This window comes from Atheta coriaria, unplaced genomic scaffold (assembly GCF_025399875.1).
Source record: "Atheta coriaria isolate IRGN ID8LTWV9N9 unplaced genomic scaffold, Caltech_Dcor_3.1 hic_scaffold_2_pilon, whole genome shotgun sequence".
In the NCBI taxonomy this organism is placed as follows: Eukaryota; Metazoa; Arthropoda; class Insecta; order Coleoptera; family Staphylinidae; genus Dalotia; species Dalotia coriaria.
Window position 1 is genome coordinate 3,325,360 of NW_027045444.1, and position 24,270 is coordinate 3,349,629.

Sequence of the window (24,270 nt, forward strand, 5' to 3'; positions counted from 1 at the left end):
ATTTAATAGTTTAATATGGTATTAATTACGTATTTTGTTGTTTTTTTCTAAAAAAATTAAACAAGACTTATGTTGGCACTTCCGAATAAAAGCACCAGTCGTGCATCTTCGCATCCTTCGTGTATCATCGCCCAAACAAAAAAAAACGCAGCACTCGGCGGCGGCCATTACATACTGTTGCGCGGATCGTGGTGCACGAAATAATGTGCTCCCCTTTCAAATGAGTACAAACATTAAAAAGCCACCCCTACGCGAGTGAAAACGTGTGCGACCGGTGCATGCTACCCTTCGCCATCCCACACACACCAAATCTAACTGTAATACAATCGTTAATAGTGCAATATCAGTGATTATCTGGCGTGCGTTGACAAGTGATCGTCAATTGTCATCAACAACCTCATCGAAAACGCTTGAAAACTCAATCATTAAACCCAAAAAGACTATTTATTAGCTTTCACGATGTCTATTGAGTATCTACAGGTAGCGGAGGATGAGGGTGAGGAGCCTATCGAGCTGCCCACCGAAGATGACGGCACACTTTTGCTCAGCACCCTCGCCGCACAGTTTCCCGGCTCCAGCGGGCTGAAATACCGCAATCCAGACTCCAGAGCGATGCGAGGTGTCCGTCTCAGTGAGGGGCGGCTACATCCACCGCCGGAGATCGGCTGGGGGTCACAGATATTCTATTGTGTGTTTCCAAAAGGTAAGAAATGCAACAGAATGCATTTTTATTAGAAATTCATTAATTACTCATTAACTAATTAAGATACTGGATTGATTAATTGAATAAGTAAAGATAATTAAATTATGCGTCTAATAGTGAAAAAATTATTAAGATTGCTTTAATGAGTAAAAAGTTATTAGCGTTTAAAGTTTATTTCGTTTTAAAATACGATTTTTTGTTGTTTATAACTTTTTATAAATAATTATAAACAAATAATTTTAAACTTTATTAGGTGTAGAATTAAATTCTGTATACACCTGCGAAAGAATTATTACTGTATCAATAATAGTTTTTGAGTTATTAACAAATAACTTAACATAACCTAACTTTACACCTAATTATGATATTGTTTAGTTTTTAATTAATAACTCAAAAACTAATCACGTTAGACTAAAAATTCTTTCATAATTTTATTAACAATTAAATTCTTTATCCAAATACACTTTATTTGATAAAATATTTCGATTGTGATAAAAGTTACAGGCATGCAAAGTTAATGTTTGTTTAATTTTCTTGTTAAAGCAGAAAATAAACGAAAGTCTGACGATAATCTCGAGAATTCAACAGCGAAAACAAAGCGCATCGAGACGAAACTACGCTGCACTGATCTCATCGTTCTGGGTTTGCCCTGGAAGACCACCGAGCAGAATCTACGCGAGTATTTCGAAGCTTTCGGTGAAGTATTGATGGCACAGGTAAAATTTTAATACTTTTTGCTATAAAATTGTTTAATTTGTTAATTTTTATGTTTAGGTTAAAAAAGATGCCAAAAGTGGGCAGTCCAAAGGCTTTGGCTTCATCCGTTTCGCGTCCTATGAGAGTCAAATGCGTGTTTTAGCTCAACGACACATGATTGATGGACGGTGGTGTGATGTCAAAGTACCCAACTCAAAGGTAAAGCTTTTTTTGTATGAATTTGTTTTATTTTTTATGATATTAATGTTTTTGTTTGTTTTATGTGTGTGTTTGTTGAATTTGTAGGAAGGGTTGATTCAGCAAGTACCATGCAAAGTGTTCATTGGTCGTTGCACAGAGGATTTGACTGCGGATGATTTGCGCGAGTATTTCGGTAAATTCGGCGAGGTGACGGATGTGTTCATACCGAAACCGTTCCGTGCGTTTAGTTTCGTTACGTTTTTGGATCCGGAGGTTGCGCAGAGTTTATGTGGGGAAGATCACATTATTAAAGGTATGTAATTTTTTTTTCTTTGAGTTCTCTTATGTTTTTTTGGTGGAATTATGTTTGTATTTTATCTGAAAGTACATGAAAACATAATTGGGTAATCAAAAAGCGTGTTTTGTGTTTTAAACTTATGTTTTTGGTTGTATTTTGGTTTATTTTTGAATTTTTTCTTTGAAAATGATGAAAATGTTTGTGTTACAATGTTTTTTTCATATTTTTTTCATGATTTTTTAAAGCTATTCTAAGAAAATCAAAGAAAAAGCATGAGAAATGCACAAAAAACATTGTTTTTCTTGATTATTTATATTTCAATATCGAAATTTTTATGTTTTTTCAATGCAAATCAACGCAGATCAATGTTTTTCATCAATTTTCGAAGAAAATTATTGGAAAACATTGTTTTTCTATAGTTTAACCGTGAATTTTTTGCATTTTTAAGTAAAAACCTTCAAACTAATGAATAAAACTTCGATTTCTAATGATTAATTATTTTAAAACCAACAAAACTATAGAAAACGATCGCAAAAGAAAAATTTCACGCTTTTTGCAAGGTTTTTTGTTGAAACATTTGCATTATTCAACAAATATCAATCAAAGATAAGGAAAAAACATGAGAAATCATTATTTACAAGTGATTGGTGCATTTTCCATCGTTTTTCGGTGGTTTTTACCAGAAAATAGAGAAATAAGTCATAAAATTGACAAAAAATCTAAGTTTGAAGCATTTTTCAACATTTTTCGTGGAAATCTTCATTTTATTAAAAAAATATGAAAAATTTAAAGAAAAACGCAAAAAAAACATAGAAAACAATTCTTCTTCACTTTTTTCTTTACTTTTACTTTTTAATAATAAATTCTTGCAATTTCTGTCCTAGGTGTCTCTGTGCACGTCTCAAACGCAGCCCCAAAGTCTGAAACCCGCGGCGGCGGTGGTTACGGCGGCGGGCCGCGCACAGGTAACCACAGCGGCAGCCGTGGACCCGGCGGGCCCGACGGTCCCGGCATGTACCAGCAGCGCTACAACCCCGGCCCCAATCAAGCGAACTGGGGCAATCAGGGCCATCGCGGCAACATTGACATGCCTAACCTACAAGCACTAGGTAACTACCACACCACACACACACCATCTACTAACATAACCTAACTCCACACATTCTATATTTATTTATTGATATATTTATTATTAGTTAAACTCCTTACTCCGAACTCCTTCCTCAACGTGCCCACCTCGCCGTCCTCCACCGCATCAAAACCAAGCAATTTCAAATGATTTCCATTACTAATTCCCACATGGTAAGTATTCATAGCACACTAATTGTTTCTATGGCTGGTAATACCTGATACCTGATGCACGCTTTGGTGATTAACATGTTTTTATAGTTTATAGGTGTACTTGAGTGTTGTGCAGCCTGCTTGAATTCTCACCCTCCTCATCCAGTCAAGAGCTTTTGTTTGATGTATATTGTTGTTGGTTTTTGGTTGGTTTTTGAGCTAAGAAAGAAAGTCTCGTACAAAGTTTGTTTTGATTTGTTCTGCTTAGTTTTATTATGTTTATGATGATTATTAGATGATTATGATTGGAAAGGTGTGGTTATGGTGAATATTGATGATTGGGTAGGATTGTGGTGCTCGTTGTGACTTTTTGTTTGTTTGTTTAGGTATTACTGGGCAAGGCCAGCAGGGCAATCAGCAGCAGAACTGCAATCCGCTCGGATTGGGCTTGAATTTGAGCGCGCTGCCGATGAATCCGGCGCTGGTGGCCGCCGCGCTCAATCAGGCGAGTTGGGGACTCATGGCGAATATGCAGAATCAGCCGGAGCCGAATTTTAATCAAGGGTTTAATAATCCGCCGAATACTAATAGTGGTGAGTTGAAATTTCAGTTTTTTTGGTATTTAAACAAAGAAAATTGTTGTGAGACATTGTTTTCTATGGTTTTATTGAGGAATTTTCATGTTTTTTTCATTTTCATGTAATTTTTATGTTTTTGGGTAAAAATCATTGGAAATGATAGTAAATGTCGATTTTTGTGGTTTTCTTTGGTTTAATGATGAATTATTCGTGTTTTTCACTAAAACTCAACGTAAAACATTGTTTTCTATGATTTTATTGAAGAATTTTCATGTTTTTGATTGAAAAGTCACGAAAAGTGAAGTAAAACATAGATATGTTTGTGTTTTTGGATGAAAATCATTGGAAACTATAGTAAATCAATTGATTTTCGTTGTTTTCCTTGGTTTAATGACAAAATTTTCGTGTTTTTCACACGACGTGAAACCTTGTTTTTCTTGGTTTTCTTTGGTTTATTGTTGAATTATTTGTGTTTTTGTTTGCTGATCAATTAAAACCATAGCAAAACAGTGTTTCCCACGGTTGCATGAGGTTTAATATTCAAAATTTTGATGATTTTGGACAAAAAATCGTCAAAAATTATAGAAAAACATTGACTTTCCTTGTTTTCTGTTATCTAACCTTGAAATATTCATGGTTTTAACAGAGTTTTATCGCAAAACAATGTTTTTCTTGGTTTTTGAAGTTAAAATATTGAAAATCAAGAACAACAAGCTTAAAACTAGGTTATGTTTGATTTTCTGTGGTTTATAATCGAAATTGTTTGCGTTTTTATCGGTTTTGCACGGTTTAATATTGAAAATATCATGTTTTTCATCGAAAACAGGAAAAACATTGATATTTCTTGGTTTTTATTAGTTTTTCTGCCAAATTTTACCAAAAACATGAGTAAAACATTGTTTTTCTTGATTATCTACGTTTCAATATTAAATATTTCATGTTTTTTCATTGCAAATCAACGCAAAACATAGTTTTTCACCTTATTTCGATGAAAACTATTGCAAAACATTGTTTTTCTATAGTTAAACAGTGAAATTTCAGCAAAATTTCAATGATTTTAACCAAAAATCAACTAAAAAAAACTTTATGACATTGACATTCATCCATTTTGTTATCCCGCAGGCAACACCGGCAATGGCGGCAACCAAGGCGGCGGCAACAGCCAAGGCTTCCTCAACTGGATGAACCAAGTACAACAACAAGACGGCCAATGGCCGCGCCCGCCCCCACAGCAGCAGCAAGACAAGGGCTTCCTCAAGTACGACTAGAGACTGAATAATGCCAAGGGGGCATTAGTTGCACAGGTAAACCGTACACATATTTGACTCTAAAAACAAATCTCTTTCGAAACGTATCGAAACAAAACGAAAACAAAAAACACTTTCATATACATTTACTCACTACTCACTCAAAACAAAAAAAAGTAAAACATGCAAGAATGTGTGTTTTAACATGTCCGTAGATAAAGGAAAAGTAACTCTTAGTCAATACATGAATACATGATCTAGTTGATAGTTGAATTTATGAAAAACTGAACAATGTGTATATTAACGGATTGCGAAGAGAATGTTATGTTGCTACGAACAAAAACTTAGGCTTAGGTTTATGGTATATCACACATAACATATAATCTGAGTGCGCACGCGCGCCTGGTGCGAGTTGTGTTGCCTATTTCTCTTACTACTCCGTACCAACTCTCCGTGGTTTAGTTTATCACACACACACTGCACACACGTTTTGTTGCTGTTTGTTTTTTTTCTCTCATTCGGACGCGTGTGTATCCCTAGCCTAGCTGTAAGAGACTTTATGATTGTATACAAGTGCGCAGGAATGTTTTGTTGGTATATTGATGAGATGTGGATATGATTAAGTGACACGACAAATGAATATATGACACAGATGTACATGTGTGACCAAAAGATATGATCTATTCGATCCGGATTCTTGTTTGGTGTTGGTTGAGACACGTGACTCCAGCGCGGTTCCATTTTTATTTTAGTTTGTTGTTTTTCGTTTGATGTGTAGATTGTTTGAATTTTTGGAGTTTGATCAGTGTAGTGTTTTGTGGTTTATTTTTTGTGTTACATGTAAGTATGTGATGTGTGAATAGTTTTGATGCAGGGGTGACATTCATTTGAGTTTTTGGTTTTTTGGAGATAATTTGATGAGTTATGAGTGGAGTTCAATCATTTTTGGTGAGGATTAATATTAGGTTTTGATTAATTAATTTGGATAGTGTGAGATTGATAGGAGGAATGGTTTTTGAATAATTGAGGAATTTATTGCGGAAAATGGCGGAATTTTGCTTTAAATGTTTATAACTTTTGAATAGGTTGTTATATTTTTATGAAATTTATAGGGATTGCTTATGATAGGTCAGGTTTTATAACAAAAGAAGAAATTGTTGAAAATAATTAGTTTTGTGGGAGTTATGGAAGTTTTTCTACCAAAAATTTAGTTTTTTTCTTATTTTTTTGATAGTTTTTCTGTGATAAAATCAAAAGTTTTCATTGAATTCCAAAATTGTTTATGCAGGCACTCGAGTATTGTAATAATCAATATGTGTACTAAATTTGAAAGTGTTAGGAGTAATAGTTTTCGTTTAATTGGGAAATTTGTTGCTGAAAATATGAAAAATTGCGTTTTTGCCCAAAAATTTACATAAAATTGCTTATAACTTTTGAATGCGTTGTTAAAATTTATTGAAAATCTCAGGAAATATTAACAGTAGTGCATATTATAATCCTAAGAAAGAAAATTTGGTAAATTTTAATTTTATGGAAGTTACAGCTGTTTTACTTGAAAAATTATCGTTTTTAGCCCAATTTTATTACGTTTTTTGTTTATAACTATCATAGTTTTTGATAAAATTTTAAAATTGTTTCAGTAGGTCCTAGATATTTTAATAATTAATATGCATACTAAATTTGACAGTGATAGTTTTGCTTTAATCGGGAAATTTGTTGCTAAAAATATGAAAAATTGCGTTTTGCAAAAAATAATCACAAAAATGCTTGTAACTATTGAACGCATTATTATTATTTAATGAAATTCTGAGGAAAGCTTAAAAATAGTGCATATATTAATCCTCAGAAAAGAAATTCAAAATATTTTCAATTTGTCAAAAGTTATAACAAATTTACCTACAAAATTCCCGTTTTACTCCGATTTCTCTCAGTTTTTCATCAATAACTTTAAAAGTTTTTATTTTAAATCAAAAATTCTTTCTTTTAATGATTGCTAATTTAATAATAGATAAACAAAGCAAATTTCAATTTATTCAAAGCAATAGTTTACCCAAAATAAACAAATTTGCCAACAAAAAAAAAACTAATATTCAACTCAAACTTTTGCAAAAACACTCCCAAAACTACACAACTCACCAAACCAAAATGAATGTCACCCTTTGAATATTTAAACAATCGTTTAAATATCACCACAAATTATCCAAAGCTGTAGTTATGTGTCAAAATGTTATGAGGGGATGATGATGATGATGATGAATATGATCACACTCTGCTGCTGTGAGTAGTCCGTAGACCCACTAGTCCTCACTGTATCGCAAACCTGGTATCTGAGTGCAAGAGAAAGTGAAGAATGGCGCAAACGAGGTGAGACTTTGGCAAATTTTCTGTTTGTTTTGTGAATAATAAATGTGTTGCTGCGTGCGAATTAATTCCAACCAAAACTCAAAACCAAAAAACAAAAACAAATCTAGCGCATCTCTAGCGATTTTTGCGTAAATGTTGGTGGTGTTCACTGCTTGATTGGTAGCCATTTTGATTTTAAGTTTGACTTTCGATCTTGCGTGTGTGTTTTGATGTTTGACGATGTCGGCCCTCCTTTCCTCGTGTAAGTATGCGAAAAAGGTGCCCATGCTGATGAGAGTGATGAGGATGAGATACTGAGATGCAAGAGCAGAAGATTGAGAATTGAGTGCGTGCGCTCATACATTTTATATGTAAGTTGAACCTGTGTGGCTAACAAATCCTCTAAAAATCATCACTAAACACCTTAAAAAAATTGTAATTTAATATTTATTTCCATAGGTTGTGACTACTAACCTCAAACATTGGAAATCAAACTCCACAAGGCTGAAAATGGACACAAAACATAACCAAAGAACCGCAAAAGACTGAATCTGTGATATAATTATTTTATAAATACAATTGTTACACGATATTGTTGTTGATCGATGGTAGGAGTTGATCCGCTGCGAATTTCGGCAGCGTGAAGGCGGCTTTATGCGCGTCGCCATGATAATACCGCAGGGATTTATCTTCGACAAGATGGCGGGCGTGCGTTAAGTCGATTTTATCATTCGTAGCGATTAGCAAACCTATTTGACCGCATGGGTAAGTCGGAACCGACACAAGCGCGTATTTCACATTGGAGAAATATTTACGTGCTGCGTCTACAGTTGCTTTGACTTCTTTTAGCCCCGTCCAGATACATCCGCCTTGCGAGCATATAATCCCACCGGGTCTCAACGCGTTGGATAACAATTTAAAATAGTTTTCCGTGAATAAATTCGCCGCAGGTCCGACCGGGTCCGAGGAATCTGTAATGATAACGTCGAATTTACCACGCTGCTGGTCCATGTACGCGAAGCCATCGCCCACGATGAGGTTTAACTTGGCGTTGTTGAATCCCGACGACATGAACGGCAGGTATTTCTTCGAAGCAGCAATAACGCGATCGTCGATCTCCACTTGTGTCACATGTTGCACCAGAGGATGTTTGACGACTTCACGTGCGACGCCACCATCGCCACCACCGATGATCAACACCTCCGCGGGGGATGTATGCGCGCATAATGGCAGGAATGCAATCATCTCTTGGTATGCAAACTCGTCGAATTCGGTGCATTGAATGATGTTGTCCAATACCAACGCTCGGCCATGTTTTTTTCTAGAAGAAAAGAGAAAGGGTGGCGCGGTTGCTATGGTAACACAACAAGTAACCATGGTAACACTCACGTTTGCAGCACGAGAATCTCCTGATAGGGGGACTTTTCTTTGTGTAGCACGGCGTCGACTTGTAGTGACATACACTGGCCGGGCCAGAGGTCAGGTTGGATTTCGCTGAACCAGCCGTTTCGTAGCGCGTCCATGGTACGTACTGAAATTATCTTTCCTACGCGACGCATAGACTTGTACTGTGTGTTTCACTTTCGAAAACGTCAACAACGAATATTATCACGTTTCGTGCGCGTGGGGTATTGTGTGCGCATGCGCGTCGCAGACGATAAGATTATCTCGGTTAGGTTTGTTTTCATGAATATCAACATCAACGCACGTATTGTAATTGTATACTAATTCTTTTTCAATTTCGCATCGCCTACAAGTTGTTTCAAGTGTTTACTGCGTGTGTCCATTGAAAATGCCTTGTTAATGATGTCTTTCTTCTTTGTGCTCGTTATTCTGGCTTCTTCTAAGTCTACTTGACTTAAAACACTTGTATTTGTGTCTTGGTTGGGTGATGATGGTAATTGTTTGGTTAAATGTTCATTTGTTGTTAATACTTTGACCATTTCGGCGTTGATTGCTTCATCGTACACGATGAATGCTTCTTGATGTTTTCCTGGAATAGATTATTGTGTAATTATGTGTTTAATGTTTGGCTTAAGTTAAGTATAGTGATTACTTTTGTATGCTTCGAGTTTCTTTGTCATTTCTCGATCGATTGCGGTGATATTAGCGAGGCTTGTGGTTGTTTCCTGGGTGAATTCGTTGATGATATTGCTGCCGCTGTTGGGAAATATGTCGTTGAGTAGAGTGAGGTCTGCTGAGCCGTATTTGCAGTCAGGCAAGAGTTCGTGTTGTGATGCGACGAATTCGAAGGCGTTGTCTTGGTAGAGTTTGGTGAAGATGTAGATTGGTTCCAGGGCGTTTTCGGTTTTCATGTTGGAGAGGTAGAGGTGGATTGTGGCGAGTTCGTCTTTTAATATGCGGATTTTTATTAGGTGCCTGGAATGGAATTTTTTGTTGTTTTTGTTTAGTAATTTGTTATATTTTCGAGAACTAAAAAAGTTAGAGGAATAATTCTTTTTGGTTTTTGTTTAGAATTAAATTCTGCATTTAATTGGCTTAAAATCAGGTTCTTAGAATGTTTACATAAAAAGTTATAAGCAAAAAATTAAATGAAAAAATTGAGTTTTTTGTTAATAACTTTTAATACAATTGTTTTATTAAGATGAGATTATTACTGTTAGTGCAGAATTTAATTTCAAACAGATTTTTGAAAGAATCGTCATTGTAGCTTTATTAGTTTTTGAGTTATAAATTATTTTCGGTTAAAAATTAAGGGAATTGTGCCTAATTACTGGTATTTTTTTAGTTTCTTGTTAATTATTCCAGAATGATAGGAGATAGAATGATAATTCATCCTGTTTCTTGTTCAGAATTTAATTCTGCATTTAATTACCCTTAAACTAAATTTCTACGAATTTAACATAAAAAGTTATAAACAAAAAATGAGATTTTACTAAATTTCTTCAAAAAAGTGCTAATTTTGTTTATAACTTTTGATATAATTACTCAATCTATGTGAAATTTTAATCATCTATGCAGAATTAAATCCTTAACAAAATGGTGAAAGAATTATAACAATAACTCCATTAGTTATTGCGTAATTAATTAATAACTACTTAAAACTACCCAATTTCTAAGTTATCCACACTAATTTTCTACTAAACTATTTTAGTTAAGTTAATATCTTAATCCTACAATACTAATACTCATATTTACTTGATTGGTTGTTTGTTGTATATCCCATACAACAAATAAAGTCCTCCTGTTTGAGTAAACTTGCATTCCGGCAGCAGCAAATACTTTTTTGCACAATGCAACAGCATATGAGTGAAATGTCCCAGTTCATATTCTCTGTATTTTCCACTGAAACAATATTTTGAGTTGTATAATCATAGTAATAATATATTACTATTGAAACAGTAATAATTTTTAAGTTAATGCATAGAAAACTTACACAAAAATCAATCCAAACTTTAGTTCCTTCCAGATTTGTGAAAATTGCGTGTAACTGTAGGATGAATTAAGTAAAAAACGCCGCAGAAGCATTTCACAATCCTCTTGAAACGCCTCTTGGCATTCTTTATATCTGGTAATTTTGTATTTTTCTTTCCTCATTGTTTAAATGTTTTGTTCTTGGAGTGAAACAACGAAAACAAACTTTGTTTTGTATATAACCTCAAGAAAATGTGTAAGTTGGGTTGCATACCTCAAAAATTAGTCTTCTATGTTTATTTAAATTTATTTTCTGTTATTTATAAAGAATTAAACACTAAATTAAGTTAAATTTTAATACTAACCAATTATTAGTATTATTATATTGGTATTTATCTAATGAAAACAAATAGAATTTGTTTATTTCATGATAATTTTTACGATTTTGACGTCAAGGTCACTGTCAAAATGTCATACTTCTCACATCTCATTCAAAAATTAGTTTCATAATATCATAAATAAAATTCTTTCGTCACCACGAACATCTTAAATTCATCAGTTGCCGTCGCCGCGTGCCTCCATCCTTACAATAACATCCGAGAGTGATACTTCAACCTCCTAATTTAATGAAATAATAATTTTTTACACAACTAACCATCAAATACAAACCATCAAGTCAAACATGAAGATGTTACAAAAACTACACTTGAATCTGCTAAAAGCACCAATTTCCAACTACATAAAAGCCGTACCATGCCAGTGGCTACAAATGAAGGCACCCGACACCATTCCGCCAATAGTACCCATCAAAATGGCTTATAATTCATACCAAACAGCTGGAATTGATGCAGGCCAACCACCGTTGATAATAATGCATGGATTGTTTGGCTCCAAAGGCAATTGGAACAGTTTGTGCAAAGCGTATCAAAAGACACTCAATTGTATAGTGTATTCAGTGGATGCAAGAAATCATGGTGACAGTCCACACTCACCAAATCACTCGTATCAACACCTTGCTGCTGATTTAATGGAATTTATGAGAGATTTTAAGATTAAGAAGGCGAAACTTATTGGACATTCAATGGGAGGACGTGCTGTCATGTATTTAACACTTAAACATGTAAATATTACAAAATTTTCATAGTTTTTTATGTTTTTTTTTTGATTTTTTGATGTTTTTTTATGAAAATTTATATTTTTTTATTGTTCTAGCCTGAATTAGTTGAAAAACTCGTCGTGGTAGACATTTCTCCACATGTAAGCTCACCCAGTCTCGATGCAATGCCTCCTTTATTTGAATTCATGGCGAAAGTTCACATGCCGAGAACAGGAACAATGGCGGAGGCTAGGCAACAAGTCGAACGACAATTATCGACGAAAATCACCGATCGCGCGTTACGATCGTTCCTGGTCACCAATCTAGTGCAGAAATCCGATGGTACACATGCATGGCGTATTAATCTAAGCGCGTTATTAACGAATTATCGTAAGAATATCGCGATGTTTCCTCATATACCGGATGCTGTGTACAACGGGCCGACATTATTCATCGGAGGTGAAAAGAGTGATCATATACCGTGAGTATGCAACCAAGTATACACATTTTTATTCCATATGGTTATATTAGTTCTTATTTTATCCGATAGGTTATATTAGTTCTAATTTTAGCCGTTTTAATGTTTTGTTTATAGTAAGAATAGTTTACCGACTCTTAAGAAACAATTCACCGCGGCAGAAGTTAAGTATATACCTGGTGCGGGGCATTGGGTGCACAGCGAGAAGTCGCATGAGTTTCTGAAGATCACTGCGGATTTTTTGAAGGAAAACGTCGCGCTGCAGGCGCAGGCCGGGGCTGAGGCGGCGGCCAAAGTACAACCACATCATAAATAAATAATTTCGCATAATTAACTTGTTTAATTGAGGTTAACACACATAAGGTAGGTAGGTATTAGTAAATTATATATTTTTATTACTTAAATAGGTAAAGGAAACGTGTTTATGTGATATTATGAGGTTATAAATTAAGTTTAGTCATGAAAATGGGACATAACCTAAAATTTTGATGGTTTTTGTTGATTGTTGCGTAAAGTAGAGCTTTAAACAGGTTAAAACTCATAATAATTGTTTATAAATTAGGTATTTGTTGTTAAAACATAGTAATTTTGTTTGAAATTAACAAATTTACACGAAATTATCATAAAAATTAATTTTATATTGTTTTTTGGCAGTTTTAAGTCATAAAATGACAAATTTCTACGAATTTATTGAATTAATTTAGCTTTGGCACAGTTTGCAATGTTAAAATGATGTGGAAAACATATTTTGGTGATATTATGAGGTTATAAATTAAGTCAAGTCATGAAAATTGCCCATAACCTCTAATTTTAATTGTTTTTCAAGGTTTTTGTCATAAAAACAACTTCAAACAGGTGAAAACTTTAAATAATTGCTTATAATTTCAATATTTGATGTAAAATCACAACAAGTTTGTTAAAAATTAACAAATTTATGTTTAAAATGAGTTTTTACAATGTTTTACACAAATTTAAGCCATAAAACGTTAAATAATTGTTACATAACCTAAAATTTTAATGGTTTATGTTGATTTTTGCCATAAAAACAACTTTAAACAAGTAAAAACTTAAAATAATTGCTTAGAATTTAAATATTTGTTGTTAAAACTTAATAATTTTGTTTAAATTCAACAAATTGCCACAAATATCGACTAAAAACTAATTTTTAGAATGTTTTAATCAATTTTAAACCATAAAACGACAAATAATTCAAATATTTTATGTAAAACATAATATTTCTCTTAAAAATCAACAAATTCATCCAAAATTCCATAAAAAATTAATTTTAAACAGATTTTTGGCATTTTAAACTCATAAAACATCAAATTTCCACTCATTTATTGCATTAATTTACTTTTGGCACACTTCACAATGCAGCTCCCATGTGCATCACACCGATTACATCATTCACAAACATAAACCCGCACTAGTTACACACACAACACAAAAATTGATCGCGTGTTGGCTTCATTTCCCCTCGGAGTAAAAATCAGTCGTTATTCACCCTTGCAATAATCAACACTACTCACACATCACGAATCAGTCGTGATATCACATCGGCGTAAACAAATATTTAACTGCAAGTTTTATCATTTTTAGCTCCGCTATGATTCGCTGGAGTTTAAGTGCGCGCCGAGTCGAAGGTCGCGCAATCACCAACGCGCTCCACGCCGCTTTCCTTTCGCCGGCAGGACATGTCGGCATCATCCACCATGGAATATACGCTCCAACGCGCGCCGAACAACGTCAGTACGCAACGCGGACGCGTGCGCGACACGCAACCAACGCGACGTTTACTTCACGCAACGTGCACACTAAGTTGCAGCAAACCACGAGTAGTACACAATCACAGTACATATTTTCATTTGGTTGTTTTTTGAGGCATTACCACACTGTTCTGTTATCTACGCGTTGCGAGAGGTTGGATTTATTGGACAAGATGGGTTGTTCCACGTCGAAAGTTTCTTCTGAGGAGAATTCAAGTAAATGTAAGTTATTTTTTTAAATTTTCTGGTTGTTTTTGTTTGTTTTGAAGGTTTTTTTATTTCATTGAATGAGTCATAGTGTCATATGAATGTGACTTAAGTATGGTATTGGTATTAATATGTTGTGTGTAGTAATTAACATTGTTTAACATTTTTTATTATTGATTTAATGCAATGCACGAATTTGCGACGTGCAGTACACATTAAATATGGGTTTAGAGATACTCGTAAATTGTTTATTGTAACAATGCAAGTATAGCGAATGTTATGCTATGTGGAGGTATTTAGTTTATTGTTTTTATGGTTAGTTTCGTGCCAAGGACGCTGAACTAATCGGAGAATTATAGCGCGGGCATTCTTTGCGTTTTTCACATGTTTTATGCAATTATCAAGCGAAATTTGTTGTTTGAAGAGGTTTAAATTGGTGAAAATTAAGTTTTTGAGTTTAAATCAGTTTTTTTTAAAGTTTTTGTTGGTTTTTATAGCTATTTTAGTTTTTGAAGTAGTTGAGGAATATGTGTCATGGCTAAAACAATTTCTATGGAGTAAGATAAAAGCGTTGAAGTAATTTCCGGTCGTAAAATGTGTCATTTATCATTATTGGAAAAGTATGTGTCATGTTTGGCATGTTTAACATGATAAACGCGAATAATAAGATGGAGCGATCATTCTTTTCTTAAAATTTGCGTGATTAGTATGAATATTAAGTTGAGATGTTTGAGAAAATAGTAAATTAGTGATGAAATTTTGGTTTTTGGTGCATTTAGAGTTAAAATCGTCAAAAGTTTGGTAAAATCGTTATAACTTTTTAAATTTTTAATATTTTTTTATTAAATTTATTCCAGAGGTACATTATTATATGTACTTTAAGATACATTAGTGAAAATTAGTACAATATTGTCGAATTAGCAACAAAAACAAAAGAATTACTAAACAGGAATTAAAAAAATGTTCCAGAAATATCATTTTTGTTTTAAAAATGCGGTAAATTTTAGAAAATCTGCTATTTTTAAAATATTTTTATTGCAAATGTCAGATAATTTACTTATTAATAAGGGCTGAAAGTTTCAATTCGATCGGAGTTGTGGTTTTTGCACAGTCGGCAATTATTTATCGAAAATCAATAAGAAAAACAAAAAGTAGTATATTTTCGCGAAAAAAACGTTATAATTTATTCATTTTAATATGTTTTTGGCATGAAATCATATTGCACAAGTACATTATCACCTGTACTTTTATTTTTCCTACAAAAAACACTGAATTGGTAAAGAGAATAACAAAAAACATTAAAATTAGCAACCTACGAATATTCACACCTTACATACGTATATTGTGCAGTACTCATTCATTCATTCATTCAACTTGATGCTTTATTGTTGATTCAAGTCTGTCTCAAGGTGACAACACGCAAAACACAAACCGCAAACCAAAACCAAATATTCATCATCATCAGAAACGCACCTTGCATGCAAATAACACTTTACTTAACTAATTTCAAGTGTGTGAGTATGCAACCAAAACTACATCTAACCTAAAACTAAACATACTCATCTAATGACAACACATAAAATCCCTACTAATATTATAAATGCGAAAGTTCTGATGTTTGTTACACTTTCACGCAAAAACTACTTAACCGATCATCATGAAAATTTGTACACATATTCTTAGTGGTCCCCGAATGGTTATAGGCTACTTTTTATTTAATAAAAAAAATTATTTTTTAAATAAAATAAAGAAATAGTTTAGCCAATAATACCTCTGCATCTGGCTATTTGACTACTTTAACGCCATCTAGCATTCCAGCAATGAAGCTCAAACCTAAGTACTATAGTACCATCACACTGTAATATCACATTGTATTACCGACAGCTACGTCAACATCAAATCCAATTGACTACACTATGGAGACTGTACACTATACTTCCATAGACTATACTTTCAGCCATTTTAAACTTCCCGCCATTCTACTTCATTCTTACTTCTTCTGTGACTACAGACGCGTACGGAAGCAACTTCATTATTTTAGATATTCGGGAGCGAAGCCAAAGGGTTAAAGCTAGTGTCAAATAAATACGTAAGACAGTGTTAACAGTGAAAACAAAAAGAAAGCAATACAAATTAAAAAAAATAAATAAATAAAAGCGTAAACTGCACCAATTACACGTCACGTTGTCATAGCAACAAGTAAACAACTTGCATTTTTGCCGACTCACTACCAACAGTGAGTAGTGAGTGCATCACTACACAAACACACACTTTTATTTCATTACGTACATCCTACATGCTACGAGTACATAATATTTATACAGACATGTTTGGTATGTTTTACTTCTTTTTAATAGCAAATAAGTAAATTCAACATACAAAATTATTAACTCATACTAATACTAATACTCATACTCGACCTACTCCAAACCAACAACACACTTGAGACACGATAAACTACACATGGCATAATCTATCACAAATCAAATATTAACCATTACAAGCTGCACCACACCGCTTTTCCCAGATGTTTATTTGATACACGTGACAGCCGGCACGTAACAATTATTTTTATCAATAGAAATATTATCACATCATAACATATTATCAAAAGTATAACATTTATGATTATGATTATATTTTTTAAATATTTGGATAAAAACTGATGAATTTATTGCCCACAGGTGTGTTTATTACACATATCTATATTCTTTGAGTAATAAACCTAGAAATTCATGCATTTTATTCATGAAACTGCGAAAAAATGTTTGAAGAGTAATAAAATGCCGGGTTTTACAAGCTGTGAATGCGAATGGCAGTGAATGACAGTGATACAGAGTTGAAAATGCAATGGAAATGTGTTTCGCCTTGCATTTTTTACAATGCAATGTAATGTATGTAATGTAATGTAATGTAATGAAAATAACAACATAAACTTTATCTTGGCGGCGTTTGTTTGTGTGCTGGGTGCGTTGAGTGTTTATTGCAAAAACAGTAAACACCTAATGGAATACCAGTGTAAGGAGGTTTTTATTGTTTTCTTGAATCAATAGTCAATACTTCTATGGAATACATTATGATACATTACATTTTTATTCTATTGAAAATACTCGTAATAGGGAAATATTGTGATATTTGTGATATTTTTAGTTTTTATTGGGTTTATTGAGGTTTTGTGGGATTTGTGGGGTTTTAATGAAGTTTACTTGATAGGTTATTAGTAGGTTTATTATTTAGGGGAATAATTGATTGATTATAAAGTTTAGTTTTGGAGTTTTAAAGGTTTTAAAGTTTGATTTTGTAAAATTGCAATGTTTTGAATTTTTACGACATTGCGATAGATTGCGATTATCTCAAAAATTAAATACGATAGAAAGAAACGGATTGAAGATTCTTAATCTACGGGAAATTCTCTATAACGTAAATTAATATAATAATTAAAATATTTGGGGGTAAACCTTCCAAAATTGTGTTTAGAAGTGCAGAAAAACAGCGCATTTTCAATTTTTTTAGAGTTTTTTTTCTTTTGATTGCGCACTGGTATATCTCGTAAACTAAAAGCGATACATACGAACGGATTGAAAATTCTTAATCTACGGGAAATTCTCTATAATATAAAATGATAAAATAATAAAATTTTTTTGGGTATATGTTTAAAAATCGTGTTTAAAAGTGTAGAAAAAGAGCACATTTTTAATTTTTTTAGTTTTTTTTTTCTTTCGGTTGCATATATCTCGTAAACTAAAAGCGATGGAGACGAACGGATTGAAGATTCTTAATCTACGAGAAATTCTCTATCAGACAAAGTATAAAAAATAATTAATATAAAATTGATTATAACGAAAATAACGCAAAGAAGAGTTGAACACCGAAAAACTTGCGCAAAGAGACAAGAATGGCAATGTTTTACTTTTTACATTACTGAATAAAAACTAATAAATGCATGAATACGTCCTTTGGCACGTTGATAGAGAAATAAATTGTCTTTTAAATGATACTTTAATCAATAATCTACGATTTTTATTACCTGAGATACAACGCTCCGAAATTAGGCAACTTTTTACACATTACTCTCACAAATTTTTATAATTTTTATCATTTTTATCAAATTACGAATAAATGACAATATATAACAATGATTCATACACCACTTCATATAGCTCTAGACTAGATCTAACATCTCACGTAAAAATCATTTTCCTATCTATAATAGTTTCCGAGTTACAATGATTTTAATCTTGATAATTTATAAATTACTTATTAAACATTGACAGGTGTTTATATTTTCCTTTATAACATGCAAACTATCAAACGCACGAAATCACTTCTCTTCATAATAAATTCTCTATTAAATTGTCTTTAAATTGATAGTTCAATCAATACTCTAGCACATTAATTACCCGAGTTATATAGCAACAAAAAAGAGTTTCACTTTTCGTCGAGCGAGTCGAAGTCTAGACTACGAGTACAAATAACCAAACATTTTTTTATTATGAAATAATAATTATGCAATTGTAAAAAGCTAAAATATAGACTACATACACAACATTTTAATATTCCACATAAAAAATAAACTTAATTAACTTCACCTTCAATACCTTGAACACATTGTATATAAACATACTACCAAAATACTTTCAATTCTCGTACTTTCGATTTTTGTTAGTCTAACAACGTACGCACTCCATAAAAACGCAAGGAGTGAATGAACTACCAAAAACTCAATTAAACACACACAAAAAAGACGTAAATGTATACTAGAAGGTCGATCGATACAAAACGTGTCGAAACTTTTGATTCTTTTGACAATTACACGTTTCTATCAATAGAATCAATAGAATCAATCAAAACGCAATCAAATGTATCGTTTCCCGGCGAAATAAACGGATATTAATCATTTTAATGTCAAGAAACTGTCAATGCGCACCAAAATCTTGTAAATTATTCATAACCAAAGAAATGTCTGAAAGTGCATCCGAAGAATCAATCGGTATGTACCTAAAAACATGTATAACTGGTTGCCTAACTATATCTGTATCTTGGGTTGGTACTTCATACTTCAATTTTGGATTGTTTTATACGCATGCGCGCAAAAGTGACGTATTTTATCCTGCTGCATATACACATAACCTTCACAACAGTAATCTTGATGTGTAATGTGTAAGTTGTAAGTTTTTCATTGTGCAGTGTCATCATGCAAACCTTTAAACAAAACATTAAAGATAAACGAAATAAACACCCGCAGTATATAATTAAACTATACATTGTAGTTATGAAGTATGAAATAGTGTGTTATTGCTTCAATCGGTATGTAAAATATCTAAAAATATCATTCGTATTCATTCGTAAATCTTCGCATTGACAGTTCCCATTTGAATGTTTCTGCACGCATGCGCACCTTGCAACCATCTGTTTTGCAGTTTCATCTAACCTTAACCTTGTTACGCAAGGTTTTCGCTGTGCGTGTCTAAATTTAAAACGAAAATGTAATCGTTATTAAAGAAGGGGAAGTAATGGTTGGAGTAGTGAATTACATATTTCGGTGTTCCATACACTACAAAAATTCATTTCTTAGTTGAATTGTGGATGGTGAACGGGTAACAACTGCGCAGACGCGTAAACACCGTCAATCTAAAAATATTCCAATTGCAAAAATTGATTTTAGTTCAGTTTAAACTCCAAACTCACAGAAAACGCAAGAAAACCAAAGACATCCAAAGAACTCGAAGAGAATAACCTTGTACTAAATAACAATAAGTGCACAACTTGTTATTATCATCGTAATTATCGATTAAATCCCACTGCGGTGCAAAACTACGTCATCTTAACCAACAACAACATCAACACACGCAAAATCACTACGTATTTTCCATTTCCACACCGCAGTGGTGATTGTGTGATTGTGGAATATATATACAATGGGCGCGATGGTCTCGCGATTCATTCTCGCGCCGGCAATACGCGCGTATAGATTCCTAAGCATGAGTGTAACAAAAAGCATTGGTTTTCCAGCCGCCGGCGGTGGCCGCAACGATGATTACATCGAGGGGGTGGTGTGCAAGGATGCGGACATCGGCGAGAATGAGATGAAGGCGTTCCAGATGGGCGAAGTCGGCAAGGTGCTGGTGGTGAGGCAGAATGGAGTGCTGACGGCGCTGGGGAGTAAATGCACGCATTATGGGGCGCCGCTGGAGACGGGCGCGTTGGGCGATGGAAGGGTGAGGTGTCCATGGCATGGGGCTTGTTTTAATCTGAAGACGGGGGATATTGAGGATTTTCCAGGTGAGTTTTATTGAAGTTTTTTATTATTTTTTTTTTAGTGTTTTTGAGAGTTTTTGCGCGTTTTTTGTTTATAAATTTTTATTTATTGATGGTATTGATAGTTTTTTTGGTGGTTTTGATGTGGAATTTAATTTGGGGTCTGATTGTGAAGGAATTATTGGTTTATCTTGTTTAGTTTTTGAGTTATAAATTAAAAACTAAAATGGCGCATAGTGTTGACGTGTGTTGTTTTTGTTCGGTTTTTTTATTAATTATTTAAAAAAGTAATCAAGTTAGAATACTTTTGTTTGCATATATTTATTCAGAATTAAATTTGGCTTCTAATAATATAAATATTTTATTGATAATAGATTTTTATAAGAAGTTATAAACAATTAAAGTTCAAATTTAGGAAGTTTTGTAGAAAAACTTACAATTTTTTGTCTGTAACTTTTGATTTAATACTAAATTCAAAGAATTTTTTACATATTATTTAATATGGAAGCAGATTCTGAAAGAATTATTGGTTTATCTTGTTTAGTTTTTGAATTATTTATTAAAAACCAACTTGGCGCACAGTGTCGCACTGTGTATCCGCAATATTTTAGCTTTTAATTAATTATTTAGCATTGAAGCAAGGTAAAATAATTATTCTTGCATATAATGATTAAGAATTAACTTCTGCTTCTACGAAAATACCAATTTTATTAATAGTACATTTTAATAAAAAGTTATAAACAATTTAAATTCAATTTTGTGATTTTTTCCATTAATTTGTTTATAACTTTTTATTTAATAACGAAATAAAAATACTTTTTGCATATTTAGATGCAGAATTTTACAGAGAATCAATTATTGAAAGAATTATCATTTTATCTTTACTGGTTTCCGAGTTATTTATAAAAAACCAGACTCGTGCGCAAAATTCGAACTTTGCTCTTTTTATGACTTTTTAATTAATTTTAAGAAAACGCATAAAGTTACAGTAATTATTTTTACACCCATTTATTCTACATTTAATTCCACATCTATTAATATAAACAATTTAGTTATATCTCTTTTTAATAACAATTTACAGACATTTAAACAAAAATTACATTTTTTCTCATTTTTTTCTAAATTTTTGTTTATAACTTTTTATTCAACATCAATATATAAACAAAAATCACACATTTTGATAAAGAATTTAACGCATAATCAAACCCAAAAAGAATTAACATTCTACATTTATTATTTTACGAGTTATTCATAAATAACTCAACAAAAACATAACAAATTTTCATTCAATGTAATTCTTATCATTCAAATGTTTTCTTACGATATTTCGTGGTTTTGTTTTGATATCCGCTGAGTATTCGCATATTTCCTGCAAACTTTACAAGTACCAGAACTAAAAATAGATTTTTTATTGAAAACTGCGCTCGCTACATGCACTTACACTTACACTCACACTCAGACAAGCGGCAACTTTGTCATTGAAACGACCTCATAAAATTTTCACATTCTAGCGTCACAGCAGGTCAGTTTTCCGCAATTAGATTCGTCCTCTGAGTTAAACCAAACATCATTCTATATAATTACAAGTTATAATAAACTTACAAACCAAAAAGTAATCATATTAAATATAGGCAACTTTATTTACAGTTTTACTCATTTAGAAAGTATATAGACAACTATAGATACATCTTTACAACCAAAAAAATAATAATATTTAATATAGGCAACCTAATTTACACCAATATTAATTTTTTTAAATTAATTTTTTAGGAGTGGATTCATTGCCATGCTTCAAAGTGCAAGTAAACTCAGAAAACAACGTCGTTGTTCGCGCGAAACGCTCCGAATTGAAATCCTCCAAACGCGTCAAAGAAATGACCCCGTTGAATGAATCCGAGCGCGCACACATCGTCATCGTCGGCGGCGGACCATCGGGCAACTCATGCGCAGAAACCCTCCGACAAAATGGCTACGCCGGCAAAATCACCATGCTGTGCAAGGAGAAATTCCTGCCGTATGATCGCGTCAAGATCTCCAAGATCCTCGACGCGCAAATCGAGCAGATTCAGATGCGTAGCGATGAGTTTTACAAACAGAATCACATTGAAGTGTGTCGTGATTCACCAGCGACATCTTTGGACACTGCTAATAAGAAGATCATACTTAAAGATGGCACCTGTGTGCCGTATTCGAAACTTTACGTGGCTACAGGTTCGACTGCGCTGCGGCCAAAGATTCCCGGCGTGGATTTGCGGAATATTTTCACGCTGAGGGATTACGAGGATGCGCAGAAGGTGCATGCGCTGTTGGATGCGGAGAAGGAGGTGGTGGTGTTGGGTGCGAGTTTTATTGCGATGGAAGCCGCGGCGTATTGTCAGGGTAAAGTGAAAAAAGTCACTGTTGTTGGGAGAGATACGTATCCGTTCCAGAAGTTACTAGGAGAGGAAATTGGCGCGGCGGTTAAGTGTCTTTTTGAGGGTAAAGGCGTTAATTTCATTATGAATTCAGGCATTTCGGAGTTTCAGGGACCAGATATGGTGCAGAAAGCTAAATTGACAACTGGTAAGATATAGGCAACCATATATACACATAAAACTGTCAAATTTTATCGTTAAACATAAAAATTTACTGAAATCATGTTTTTTCACGGTTTAAAAGAGTTTTAACAACTATAATTTATTTTTTTAGGTTTAAAACATTAAATTAAACAATTAATTATTGTTTAATTTAAGTTTTTAACGTTTTTAAATGATTTTACGTTGTAAAATGTTTATATATTTCAGTAGGCAACCCAAAATACACCAAACTAACAATTTTCTTATTTTTAGGTGAAACAATAAAAGCAGATATTGTCATCCTCGGTACAGGATCAACTTTAAACACGGAATTCATGAAGGATTCCGGCGTTGCGATGAATTCCCACGGTGCTGTCGAAGTCGACGAATTCCTGCAAACAAACGTGCCTAATATCTACGCTGGCGGTGACATTGCCAACGCGCCTGTCTTCTCCTGGGACAACCGGAAGTCCGCCATTGGTCACTATGGCCTCGCACAATACCACGGCCGTATTGCCGGGCTTAATTTAGCCGGCAAACAAACCTGTCAGGAAACTGTACCGTTCTTCTGGACGATGTTATTCGGGCACGGTATTAGATACTGCGGACATGGCGCGTTTGATGAGATTTTGTACTCTGGCGATGTTAAAGGCTTAAAATACGCGGCGTATTTCTTGAAAGATGGAACTGTTACCGCTGTGAGCACTTGTGTTGCTCCTGGCGCTGCTGAATTTGCTAATAGACTTGCGTCTGGTAAGAAATTGTACAGGCAGGATTTAGGAGCGAATTATTCAGCGTGGATGAATAAGGAAAAGACTTCGCTTTGAGTATTTGACTTGTTAAGAGAGGAAAACTTTCAAAAAATCGACAAAAAGCAATAATTTAAGAGTATTCATGATGTTGTTAAGTTTGATGTAAAGTTATGAGAGTTTTAATGACGTTAACTGCGAGTTTTTTGAAAGTTTTCAGAGGATGGACCAAATGGAAAACTAGTTTTGATATTTGTATGTTTGTTATATATTTTAAAATGTATTATTTTATTACAAGCTATTTAAAAATGATGAGAAAACGTTAATTGTGCATTTATTCATTGTTATTTATTAATTATTTCGCTCAAAATACCTTTAAAAGCCGAAAATTTGTGGAAAACTAAGAAAAAAGTTAAATTTTTTACTTTTGACAGCATTT

At 33.4% G+C, this 24,270-nt stretch overlaps 5 protein-coding genes across 8 annotated transcripts; 3 read left to right on the forward strand and 2 right to left on the reverse strand.

Annotated features, from left to right (window-relative positions):
- The first annotated feature begins 167 nt into the window (after positions 1-167).
- LOC135803213 (TAR DNA-binding protein 43-like) lies at positions 168-7,939 on the forward strand. Of its 4 annotated transcripts, XM_065316796.1 has the most exons (8): positions 168-703; positions 1,247-1,419; positions 1,478-1,618; positions 1,706-1,913; positions 2,783-3,007; positions 3,566-3,772; positions 4,880-5,061; positions 7,807-7,939. In XM_065316796.1, the coding sequence occupies exons 1-7, from the start codon at positions 460-462 to the stop codon at positions 5,023-5,025; spliced, it is 1,344 nt and encodes a 447-aa protein (XP_065172868.1). In that variant the 5' UTR covers positions 168-459; the 3' UTR covers positions 5,026-5,061; positions 7,807-7,939. The 4 variants fall into 4 exon arrangements, with proteins under 4 accessions (XP_065172868.1, XP_065172867.1, XP_065172869.1 ...); XM_065316795.1 differs by lacking the exon at positions 7,807-7,939 and having other exon boundaries at positions 4,880-5,676; XM_065316797.1 differs by lacking the exon at positions 7,807-7,939 and having other exon boundaries at positions 1,250-1,419; positions 4,880-5,676.
- On the reverse strand, positions 7,888-9,053 carry SpdS (Spermidine Synthase). Its single transcript, XM_065316800.1, has 2 exons — positions 8,737-9,053; positions 7,888-8,668 (listed from the first exon to the last, which is right to left on the reverse strand). The coding sequence occupies exons 1-2, from the start codon at positions 8,904-8,906 to the stop codon at positions 7,930-7,932; spliced, it is 909 nt and encodes a 302-aa protein (XP_065172872.1). The 5' UTR covers positions 8,907-9,053; the 3' UTR covers positions 7,888-7,929.
- A 1-nt stretch (position 9,054) lies between these two features.
- On the reverse strand, positions 9,055-10,982 carry Pbp45 (proximal sequence element A Pbp45). The gene is made up of 4 exons (XM_065316801.1): positions 10,745-10,982; positions 10,507-10,653; positions 9,404-9,726; positions 9,055-9,340 (listed from the first exon to the last, which is right to left on the reverse strand). The coding sequence occupies exons 1-4, from the start codon at positions 10,903-10,905 to the stop codon at positions 9,072-9,074; spliced, it is 900 nt and encodes a 299-aa protein (XP_065172873.1). The 5' UTR covers positions 10,906-10,982; the 3' UTR covers positions 9,055-9,071.
- A 165-nt stretch (positions 10,983-11,147) lies between these two features.
- Positions 11,148-13,467, forward strand: LOC135803214 (sn-1-specific diacylglycerol lipase ABHD11-like). Its single transcript, XM_065316799.1, has 3 exons — positions 11,148-11,842; positions 11,935-12,299; positions 12,414-13,467. Exons 1-3 carry the CDS (start codon positions 11,405-11,407, stop codon positions 12,610-12,612), a joined length of 1,002 nt encoding a protein of 333 aa, XP_065172871.1. The 5' UTR covers positions 11,148-11,404; the 3' UTR covers positions 12,613-13,467.
- Positions 13,468-13,857: 390 nt separating this feature from the next.
- On the forward strand, positions 13,858-24,157 carry LOC135803211 (apoptosis-inducing factor 3). Its single transcript, XM_065316793.1, has 4 exons — positions 13,858-14,284; positions 20,282-20,551; positions 22,298-23,089; positions 23,356-24,157. The coding sequence occupies exons 1-4, from the start codon at positions 13,903-13,905 to the stop codon at positions 23,907-23,909; spliced, it is 1,998 nt and encodes a 665-aa protein (XP_065172865.1). The 5' UTR covers positions 13,858-13,902; the 3' UTR covers positions 23,910-24,157.
- The last annotated feature ends 113 nt before the right edge of the window (positions 24,158-24,270 follow it).

Coding starts and splice junctions, on each gene's coding strand:
- LOC135803213 (XM_065316796.1), top strand. CDS start 460: ATGTCTATTGAGTATCTACAGGTAGCGGAGGATGAGGGTGAGGAGCCT. Junction 1,420..1,477: donor GTGAAGTATTGATGGCACAG/GTAAAATTTTAA, acceptor TTTTATGTTTAG/GTTAAAAAAGATGCCAAAAG. Junction 1,914..2,782: donor GGAAGATCACATTATTAAAG/GTATGTAATTTT, acceptor TTTCTGTCCTAG/GTGTCTCTGTGCACGTCTCA.
- SpdS (XM_065316800.1), bottom strand. CDS start 8,906: ATGCGTCGCGTAGGAAAGATAATTTCAGTACGTACCATGGACGCGCTA. Junction 8,669..8,736: donor GAGATTCTCGTGCTGCAAAC/GTGAGTGTTACC, acceptor CTTTTCTTCTAG/AAAAAAACATGGCCGAGCGT.
- Pbp45 (XM_065316801.1), bottom strand. CDS start 10,905: ATGAGGAAAGAAAAATACAAAATTACCAGATATAAAGAATGCCAAGAG. Junction 10,654..10,744: donor AAGTTTGGATTGATTTTTGT/GTAAGTTTTCTA, acceptor ATATTGTTTCAG/TGGAAAATACAGAGAATATG. Junction 9,341..9,403: donor GAAACTCGAAGCATACAAAA/GTAATCACTATA, acceptor AATCTATTCCAG/GAAAACATCAAGAAGCATTC.
- LOC135803214 (XM_065316799.1), top strand. CDS start 11,405: ATGAAGATGTTACAAAAACTACACTTGAATCTGCTAAAAGCACCAATT. Junction 11,843..11,934: donor TGTATTTAACACTTAAACAT/GTAAATATTACA, acceptor TTATTGTTCTAG/CCTGAATTAGTTGAAAAACT. Junction 12,300..12,413: donor GAAAAGAGTGATCATATACC/GTGAGTATGCAA, acceptor TTTTGTTTATAG/TAAGAATAGTTTACCGACTC.
- LOC135803211 (XM_065316793.1), top strand. CDS start 13,903: ATGATTCGCTGGAGTTTAAGTGCGCGCCGAGTCGAAGGTCGCGCAATC. Junction 14,285..20,281: donor TGAGGAGAATTCAAGTAAAT/GTAAGTTATTTT, acceptor TTGGTTTTCCAG/CCGCCGGCGGTGGCCGCAAC. Junction 23,090..23,355: donor GAAAGCTAAATTGACAACTG/GTAAGATATAGG, acceptor TCTTATTTTTAG/GTGAAACAATAAAAGCAGAT.